Below are 10,516 nucleotides of genomic sequence, written 5' to 3'. Positions count from 1 at the left end.
TATAATTTTGAAAGCCAAAATTTTCAGTTTACCGTTAAAGTATGAACGGAAAAATTACAAAATCAATTATTTAAATTCCATGTATTTTTGTTATAATAATCACAATTATTTTTTTTTTGCCTGAAATGTTATGACTACTAGTTTTACTAGAATTTTTTGCCTCTATGTATGTCAATAGTAGAACTTTGAAAACTCTTAAATTTTAATTCTTAGTTCTATAAACACAGACCTACAAATTGTTATACTTAAAATAACTGTATGAAAACAAAGTAATGAAATTTTAAATTTAACTGATCGTTCTATTGCCTAATTTCTTTTGAAATGAAAACTCTTATAGATATTATATATATGAACTCGTATAAGCACGAAAAACTTGATTCTAACTCTTTAAAGTACGACAAAAAAGCTTTTCCTTAAATCAATAAAAATAAATCTTGGAGAAAAAACAATGAAATTTTGAATCCTATTTGACTTTTTAATTGCTTAATTTCATTTAAAACAAAGCAGTTTTTGTTTCAGTTTTTTAGGAAAATTTTAAAAGTCATTCAATTTTTTAAGAGAATGTTATTATAAATAATTGTACTGTTTAATCTAAAATCATTGCTCAAAATAATATTTTCAGTAAAATATTCCACGAAAGGTATAATTCTTAATCTTTGAATTCTTTTGCTTGTTAAAAATCTCCGTGTAACGCGACGAGTTTTAGTCAGGTATTTATTTGTTAAATCTTCCTATTAAATCTGACTGACGCAAGCCAAATGATAGGGTTCCTGGCAAATGACAACGAAAAGTCTTAATTTGAATATTGGCAAAAAGGAAGATGGGGATAAAGCTAAAAATATCACTGGTCGGCGCGTTCCGTGAGAGGGCGCTTGTTTTAGATAAAGTCTTCTGAACTGAGAATTCAGTGAGTGTGTTCTTATATTGCTTGTTCGCTATCTGGACAACAGGTTGTGTAATACCGGAAGAGAGCTGAAAAACGTATTGTGGCATTGTTTATCGTTAGCGCTTTCTTAGAGTTGATTTAATTTATTGAGAGAAGCGGTTAAACTATGATTTTCATTTAAGAGAATTAAATCTAATTTTGATTAAAGTTTTAGAACTTTTCCTTAAGTTCTAAACTTTGAATAAACTTGCAATGGAAGGAAGATTTTGTGAGTAAGAAATAAAAGCAGATCGAAATTCTATTTTATATTGAAAAAAAAATCAACATGAATTTATCAGTTTAAAATTACACCCGAATTTCTTTTGCGTTGTAAAGTAGTTTCTAAATACAATATCGTTGTTGGTATTTTAAGAACTGTTAAACGTGTTTTTATAATTTTATTGATGCAACGATTAATATGTTAAGTGCTAAATTAAAATCATTAAAAATGCTCTATGGAGATATATTTGTAGAGCTTGAGCCGCATTGTAATGTAAAGACATTTGATTTAATAAGAATAAGAATTTATTAAAATTTGCAAATAACTTTTAGTTTTTCTTAAAATTTCTCTTTTCGAAATGCTATTAGCAAGAAGAATAAGAATAAATCATGAAAATTAACTGAAATTTATTTCAATAGTAGTTATGGTATCGATAATTATTCATCTTACTTGCATTTTTTACATGCTTTTTAATTCAGTCAGCAATAATTTGATACGTTTAGCTGTACTGGCACCTGGAGATGAAAACCAGCCTTTCGCCATGCACAAAGTGGTACCAGCAGTACTGTACGCCGTACAAAACATTGAAAGAAAAGGGGGATTTAAAATGGAAGTCTTATACCGAGATACGGAGTGCTCATCTACTTATGGACCTTTAGCAGCTTTCGAACTTTACAATTCTGGAGCTGTAGATGTTCTTTTAGGTCCATTATGTCCCTATGTGTTAGCGCCAGTAGCTAGATATTCTGCTGTTTGGGACTTGCCAATTCTAACTGCTGCAGGACAGAATGACAACTTCGATATCAAGGAACCACATTACAGATTATTAACGAGAATGAATGGCTCCTATTCTCAAATTGGTTTAATATTTCTCCAAGTCCTGAAGAAGTTTAATTGGAAAGTTGTGGCTCTTATATTTCATAACTATGATGACCGCTCTCTTGGAAATTCTGATTGTTATTTCACGTTGGGAGCCGTTTACACAGCACTGGGAAGAAAGTCGTTTTACAAAGACTTTGATGAAACTAATCCAAATATGGATTATAAAGAGCTGCTAAAAGAAGTTTCGCAGCATGCTAGAGGTGAGTTAAAAAAATTTCTGAATTTTAGAGAGCTATCTATCACACTTTAACTGTTTTTTTAAGCAATTGAAGATTTGACATGATTTCAATGCAAAACAATTATTATTTCGCTTTTAGCTCGATTCAAGAATTTTTCAGGGAATAAAAATTCAAAAACTTAGAAATGTATTCTTAGATAACAAAACTAAAGAGTTTATCGCATATACTTTGTAAATTAGCCAATCTGCATTGACATACTTTCTCATTGAAATTATGGAGAAAATATTGTTTCTCTATAGAGATGGAGTAATTATATTGTCAATATTCAAATACGAAATTTGTCAAAGGGAAAAGTACTAAACTTTACAGGCTTGAAAACATTTCCTTCATTGGCAAGGCTGGTTTATGTTACACAGTTTTAAAATAACTGCTCTAAATTTACAGAAATACCTTATCTTGCAAAAATAAACAATCATATACATTCTAGATCTCGATAAATTCTACCATCTGGCAAATTCCTAAACGAAATAGTGAAAAAAAAGGATGCAAAAATCATATTTTAAAAACCAAGATAAGTTTTCTTGTCTTACAAAAATGTGTGGTTTATTAACATAAATTGTAAATTTAGTTCTCTTTAAATATCACATTATGATTATATACAATATATTTACATAACAGAAATCGATATGTTTTATTTTTCTAGTTCTTCAAAGAAACAATATAGAAGTTATGGTCTTATTGGGAAATGCAATTATTTTGCTTATTATTCGATTTATAAACTTATCTGGGAGTCAAAAAGAGTATTTTGAAAAATTGAGAGCGCATCCTTGGTAGATAAACTTGTCAGATATACGTACACAAATTAAGGAACTAATGTATATACCTTATAAAATTGTTTTACATCATAAGCAATGTATCATATTCTAGATAATGATATATTTTATGCTCTGAATAACTTTACAACGAGAAAATAAGGAAAACATGTGTCTATTTATAGGAAGAAGGCAGCTATTTCTGCTTATTACTTGATTTTAAAACTTGTGAGAAAGTATTGCATTTTGAAATACTGAAAATGTATATTTTTTGGAAAAGCTGCACAGTTTACATTATATAAAAATACAAAACTATTCTACCTTTATTTTCCAATATATATGTCAGAAAATTTATTGCATTCTTCTTTATTCTTTATATGCCTGTCGGTACATTTGGTTTCTAACATGGGCCAACTCTCAGAAATATTGCATTCTGAGTATTGATATATTTTAAGAACTGTAAAGTTTTCAACGAAATAAAAGTCAAAACAGTTTTCTTTTCATTGAAGAGAGAATTACAATCTTTATAGTTTGATTAATACCCTTTCTAAATGGCAAAAACAATACTTTAAAACCTAAAAATGAATTCTTAGGGGAAGTTGAATTGGCTTATGGTGCATAGAATTATTGAATAACAGCAGAAATATTTTACATTTTATAATGGGTTGACAGCAATGTTCAAAATCTTATAGATTGTAAATGGGATTTTTTTCTCTTATTTATCATTAAAAAATTAGAAAAATGTAAGGTATACAAAAATATTTGGTTGTTTTCAAAAATTGCTTAAATATGTTAAAGTATTTTTTATGTAATTATACGAAAAATTAAAGACTTATTTCTCTCTAGAACAATAAAAAAAATATTTTTTAAAAAATAAAATTACTAATAAAGAGCTGGTATAAAAAGTTGTCTTTTCAAGAGCAAGTTAATTTTAATTTCATTAATTTTTTAACAATACAAAATAAATATAATCGGCTTAAGTCTGACTTTTTTTATATAAAGAAATACGTAATACGTCTGGAAACGAAAAGATATTATTTAAAGGGATCAGAATTTGACCTGCCCATTTATACTTTCATTTTTAAGTAAAACATGAAAAGGAAGTTTTAATTGAAATATAATAATAAAAAGCATATTTTTTATTCATAATAACAAAATATCTAATGATACTGTATTTTTTTATCTATTTGAATTACGTGATATTGTCAGCACTGTGTCAAAACCACTTATTTGGCTTAGGTGCAAATGGGCAGATTCGTTGTATAGGTTTGGTGTGAAATAAAAGATTAACCAATTAATAATTCACTACACAAAAATTTATTTATTGATTACAATAATAAGTATTATTATAATGATAAACGGGTGAAGAAACAAATTGTTCTACGAATGTGATAAGAGATAATATTTAATAATAAATGTATTATTTTGTAAAAATGTATTATTTTAAATAAATATATAGTAATGTATATACGATAATTTTGATATAAAAATACAAATTTATTAAATATATCGAACAGTTCTTATAATATTGGTTTTAACTTAACTAACGCATGGTAAACAATTCTGGTAAAATTATCATATGTCATGGTAATTGTCATTTCTGGAAAAAAAAATCATTATGTTGGTAACCAAAATATATGGTATTTAAACTATTCACTTGGTATCTTTTCTTTCATATGGTAACAGATTACTGGAATTTTGGCTTTTAAAATTATATTTATTTCCATACATTTAATAAAAAGTAAACTGAATTATGAAACTGAAAAGTATATTTAACCGAATGATTGATTTTTTCGTTATACTCTGAGCTGTCATGTTCAAATTACAAGTTTTACCACATGTATTATATTTTATCACATATTATAAAATTATATTTCATTGTTATTTGTACCAAAACCATCACCGAAGCGCTTCGGTAAAAAAATTCTGAGATTTTTTGAATTCCCCTAGAGCCAGAAATAAGGTAAATTTTACCAAATTCTTTTAGTTTTGACCATAACTTTTTCTCGGGGTATAAATAACGTATTCAGCACAAATAATATAATTTTTAACATATTTTGGGTTAAATGTGTTAAATATTCCAACTAACTTCTAAATGAAAGAAATTTTCTGAAAATTTTTAATTTTCGAGTTTATTTTAATTATCGAGTTATAAATCTTTATTTAAGTGTAGCTGTCGCATCTTACAGTCTCTTTTAAAAATATACTACTTTGCCAAAACGTAAATGCATTAATTTCGAATTAATATTTCTTATATACACTTGCTTGAGCAAAAGAATTCTGAAAGTGAGTAAAACATTTTACTTTTAACTTTAAAATTTAGATTTATGTGTCTGCGCATAAATGTTGTTATCACTACAAAATTTTCTCAAATGACTATAACAAGCTAGCTACTTTTCTTAAAATACCAACTATAAATGATAGATTAATCAAATAAAAACAAAAATATTTCTATTAAAGCTCCAATAAGCATCTAAAATAATTATATTAGAACGTTTTTAATTTTATACATTTGGATATCGAGACTACTGGAATAATTACCAAGTTTTATTTTTATTCGTAGTAATTACCTAGAATTTAATGCCTTTATTTTAACTAATTTAATTACTTTACTGAAATATCAGATAAACATAATCTTAATTTTGTTATTATTATTTCTCATTAGAAGAGCTAGTACTAAATGAACATATACAATTTTGAAATCTTTATGTAATTTTTTACCATTTAAATTAAAAAAATAACAATATGCATAAAAAAACGATTTTCTTAACGTTTAACTGAAAAATGTTAAGAAAAGACCAAAGGTTAAAAATATAATGGAATTTTCAGTGTTTTTAGAGACCCGTAATACAATAAAAAGATGATATTTACCAGAGCTCGCTTATTAAAATGAATAAAAAAAATCCCACTAGACATTTTCTAAAGCATTTTTCTCTTTTAATTTTTTAAAAAAAAATCTTCTTTTAAAAAATAATTAATGGTTTCTCTAAAATATATTTGCTTCAAAGAAATAATGCTAAAATTATTTTAGAAATAACACAAAAGATTGAAAATGGAATGACACATAAAATAAATAAAGATACAATATAAACTTTACTGTCTTTATTGCTTTGCGCAGAAAATTGCAAAAAAAAGCTAGGCAGGAAATAGAATCTTAGTAATTTAAATTCTCTTAGGAGAAGTAAAAAAGTCAGATCATCTAAAGTTTGAATCAGCAAAAATACATTGTTGCTGTTTCTACTGACACTTAGAAGCCAGGTTTAGCCTGAGCAATGGCTTTTTAGCCTGAGCCAGGCTAAACAGCCATTGACCATTGCGAATTAATTGCGGGTTAGTTCCACCAGAAAGTCCTCCACGAAGGCAAATTTCTCTCAACACTTGATCCAGGAGTTCCCTTGTCTTCTGGACTGGGTTCAAAATTACAGGGCTACGTTGTTGAACATTAGTAGTCGCAAACCCAAAAATTTGGTCAGCTGCTCAACGGCGGCTATAAAATAAAACAAAAATCACTGCCCAACATTTTGAATTCAAAGGGGGAAATGAAAAAAAAAAAGAATCATTCAAAGCTTGATCAATAGTATCATTCAATAGAACCAAAATATGAATCTATTAAAAAATTATCCTACTCAGTGTTATCGTATTATGTAATCACTGAATATTAATTTGAACTCAAAAGTGGAAGTACAGAATGTCGAATTATCCAAATATTGAATTACAAAATAAGCATTGATAAAATGTTACAAATAAAACAATGGCATTTAATTACATTTAACTAAGATATTTACTAAGAAACAAATGGTTAATGGTAAGAAAAACTGATAAAAATGATTTTATGACTTTCTATAAATTAGAAAATATCATAATAAATTATAATTTTATAAACACACTGTAAATATAAATGTATAGGGGAAGCTGATGATAAGTTACGTTTAGAAATTGTCCAGAAGATTGTTCTAATGAGTGTTTTTTTAGAAAAATATCACAATTTCTATGCTGATTATAGTATGTTTCTGCATGTTGTAGTGTTATTACATGGAAATTATTGAAACAGTTTTATTCGGAATTATTAATAAGGATCATCAGTCAAATGATAGTTTCGAAAAGTAACCGTTTGCTCAAACCAACTGAAATGTCACATTATTTTTAAAATATTTCTTTTATTTTATATACATGCTAGAAAAATATTTTATAAGTTTAATAACCAATAAAAAATTTTGCTGAATCCGACTCTAAACTTGCATAAAATTTGACGAAATTTCGTATAAAAGATCAAGTTTAACATTGACATGAATAAAAAACTCTGTGCGAATCGGATGCAACTTCAAATTATCAAATATTTCGAGCCATTCCCTTTTCACGTTGAAAAGAACTCAGTGTAATATAATTTGACATTATTTTTTAACGAAGTTTGTATTAAGGAATATTTTTTTTTCTTTAAAAGTATAAAAATTCTTCAAATAAAGGATTTTGAATTGAGAAAAAAATTATTCCTGAGAGAAAAAGCAGAAAGATGACAGGGATGACATATTTTGACATGAAGTTATAAATCATAAAAGAATTCGAATTGATGTAAAAAAGATATTTTGATTCTGGAAAACTGTATTGCGTTGGACTTTATGAAAGAAATTCCCTGACTTCAGGATTTATTCTTAGTCCTTATAAAATATAATATTTGTGTTCTCAGTGTTTTACGGATTATATAAAAAATATTAAAAAATTTAATTTGGTAGAAACAAAACATTTCCAATTAAGTTTGTGTTTAAAACCTCCGAGAAAATTATTTTGAATTTGAATAATTATTCAGCGCAAAAAAATTATGTTTTGCGTATTTTTGTTTTGAAAATTATGTTTGCTCAACTAATGTATTGATTAGTACTGAATGGTATCAGGGTTATAATATCATGGTATTCATTAAAATATTATTATTTTTATTTTCTCTTCTGTTTTTCATTCATAAAGCTGAATTTTTTATTTATTTATTTGTAATGCTGTTAAATTTGAAACCGTTATTTGTTACTTTTTCATTTTTTTTTTCGCAAAGAAACTTCTTCACATAAATTATTTTTACACTGCTGAGAGGAAAAATAAGTGTTTTCCATTTCTTAATACTAAATTTTCTTTTCCTGAAAAAGAATTAGAATCAGAAAAATTAGAACGGAGAAGAAAACGCTTATCTTACATTAAGTGTAAAAGTTTCTTTCTCTCAAATCTTATTGTGTTCATTCTTTTGTATTGTAATAGGATATGATAGAAACGAAAAGAATTTCAGCACTTTTATGAAATGCGTCAAAAGTGCAAAACATATTATAGAAAATCTTTTTAAGGAAATTCCTAGAGTCTCTCTACGAATGCTGATCATTGCACTTACGCCACTATGCATCCTATTAAACTTCTTTTTATTCAGAAAGCAATCCAAAGATTTGCATATACTTAGGTATAATTGAACAAGTTATATTTAATATTTAAAGAGAGCTGTTAATAAAATAAAGTAATGCATTTATTAATGTTTTAAATAATAAAACCAACGCGAAATATTTATACAAAACATTTACTCAGGAATAAAAGTTTTCTGAGAGCGAATTAAAATTATTACATTGGCCTCTCGAAGTATTTAACACTTTAATTTTTCTTTTGAAAACAAAGAGCCCTTAAAATGTTTTACTTTTAATCCTAAAAACCTAATCTTCCTAAGTCCTTAAAACATTATAATAACCACCGTAATAACTTTTAGTTGGTCTTAAAATCCATTTCCATTATCGCTTATCAATTCGAACGATTTAGTTTTTAAAAAAATAATTAAGATCAAAAGCATTCAGTTTAGTTTATAAGAACAAAACAACAACTAAAGAGTATTATAGTGGATGCAATCAGACCAGTAAACAGCACATATTTTTAGAAGACTAAGAATTGTTTTATTTTTTTCCGTACAGTACTTGAGTGCATATGTACATTTAATAATAAAAAAATCCTAATATATCTTCAAAGTCCTGATTTTTTTTGTTTTTTAAAAGAATAGTGGAAAGAATGACAGATTCTGGCAAATATCACCAGAATTTCTAAGCAAATTTAAATTGGTTCGATGCAATGTAACTATTCAACAGTCGTGATACACGTATGCGTGCACGATCATGAATAACATCATGAAAGCCGGAATAAAGGAGACAATGTTTGCAGAATCGAATACAAATATAGTTTGATAGAGAGTATGATACTGTCAAAGAGATACAGAACTTGAATCGTGATCTGACACACTGTAAAAAATGGATACTCAAATTTCACGAAACTTTCTGTGTTTTTGACAAAACCGTTTAATGGTATGTGCTCCAAGCAAAAATTTTATCAAACTGACGAAATAACTATCGTCATTTCTCTAAGGAAATGAATTTCGTCAAAATTAAGGAAATTCTTTTGACATTCTACTTTTTTTCAAAGTAAATAAATAAATAAATAAATAAATAAATAAAAATTAAACCCTTCGTAACTCCTTACGCATCTAAATTTCCATTAATCAGAGAGAGAGAGAGAGAGAGTATCTTATCTAGCTTAATAATCTAGCTTAAGATCTGTCTGTCGATAGAGACTCAGCCAACATTAGACCAAGAATGCAAAGCAAACATTAGACCGAGGTAAAATATGCCTTTTAATTTATTTTTTTAAATTGCTTAACATTTTTGATAAGTTATATTCAATTCATGACGTTAATTTTCAAAGGGTTCCTATTTTTTATTGTATTGCTATTAAGAATTATAAGTAGAAATGTTCATGCTGTTTGCATCGATTTAAATTCGATACGGAATTCGAACAATCAATTAAATAATGTTTGAAAAAAGTAAGGTGCAATATATAATAAAAATTTAGTAATTTTGAACTCTAATGAGGTATCTCGAAATCTACCAGTGTTGGTTCTTTAGTAAACTTAGTACAAAAAAGGGAAATCAAAATATCTTGAGTTTCTAGAAAAATAAACTTCAAATATTTTTTTTCCGATAAAAAATACACATTTGATTAAGACAAATAATTTGCCAGCAGCTTCTGAAAATTGAGACTTATGCTTTTAGGTGTAACAGAGCGAACACAAATTGAAATTAAGATCAAAATGTTACATAGATCTTCAACATGAAGTAGCCATTTCAAAACAAATTGTCCAATAATGATTTTTTCACAAATTCAAACCTCCTTAAACTTTTGACTATGAAATCTATAAAAGACAACAAAAAATTTAATAATTTCCTAAAAATTAAAAAGGACAGTTTGAATTTTTAAAAGTGAAAAAAACTCATCTCAGTTTTTCAGTGTTAAAATGGTTTTGAGTACGATATCAAACAAAGTACGAGTGATTTGCTTTTCATAGTAAAAGGAGTTAATACTTATTTGTTTTATTATTTGCTACATTGATATTAACCCCTTTAATATAATGAATTCAAAATTACAGCTTGTGACTGATTTTTCGATAGAAAATTAAAAAAAAAAATATATTCATTGAATGTGCAGTCAATTT

The 10,516-nt window shown here is 26.7% G+C and overlaps 1 protein-coding gene across 1 annotated transcript in view; it reads left to right on the top strand.

The window, feature by feature from the left end:
- Positions 1-888: 888 nt before the first annotated feature.
- LOC107448013 (atrial natriuretic peptide receptor 1) overlaps positions 889-10,516 on the top strand; it is a 250,934-nt gene continuing 241,306 nt past the window's right edge. The window contains exon 1 of the mRNA XM_043057664.2: positions 889-2,227. Within this exon, the coding sequence (XP_042913598.1) occupies positions 1,570-2,227 (658 nt within the window). The 5' untranslated portion in view covers positions 889-1,569. The remainder of the gene's footprint in view (positions 2,228-10,516) is intronic.

The sequence above is a fragment of the Parasteatoda tepidariorum genome, chromosome 1, assembly GCF_043381705.1.
Source record: "Parasteatoda tepidariorum isolate YZ-2023 chromosome 1, CAS_Ptep_4.0, whole genome shotgun sequence".
Classification (NCBI taxonomy): Eukaryota; Metazoa; Arthropoda; class Arachnida; order Araneae; family Theridiidae; genus Parasteatoda; species Parasteatoda tepidariorum.
The sequence above is the reverse complement of the archived record's forward strand: the minus strand, read 5'-3'. Positions and strand labels throughout refer to the sequence as shown.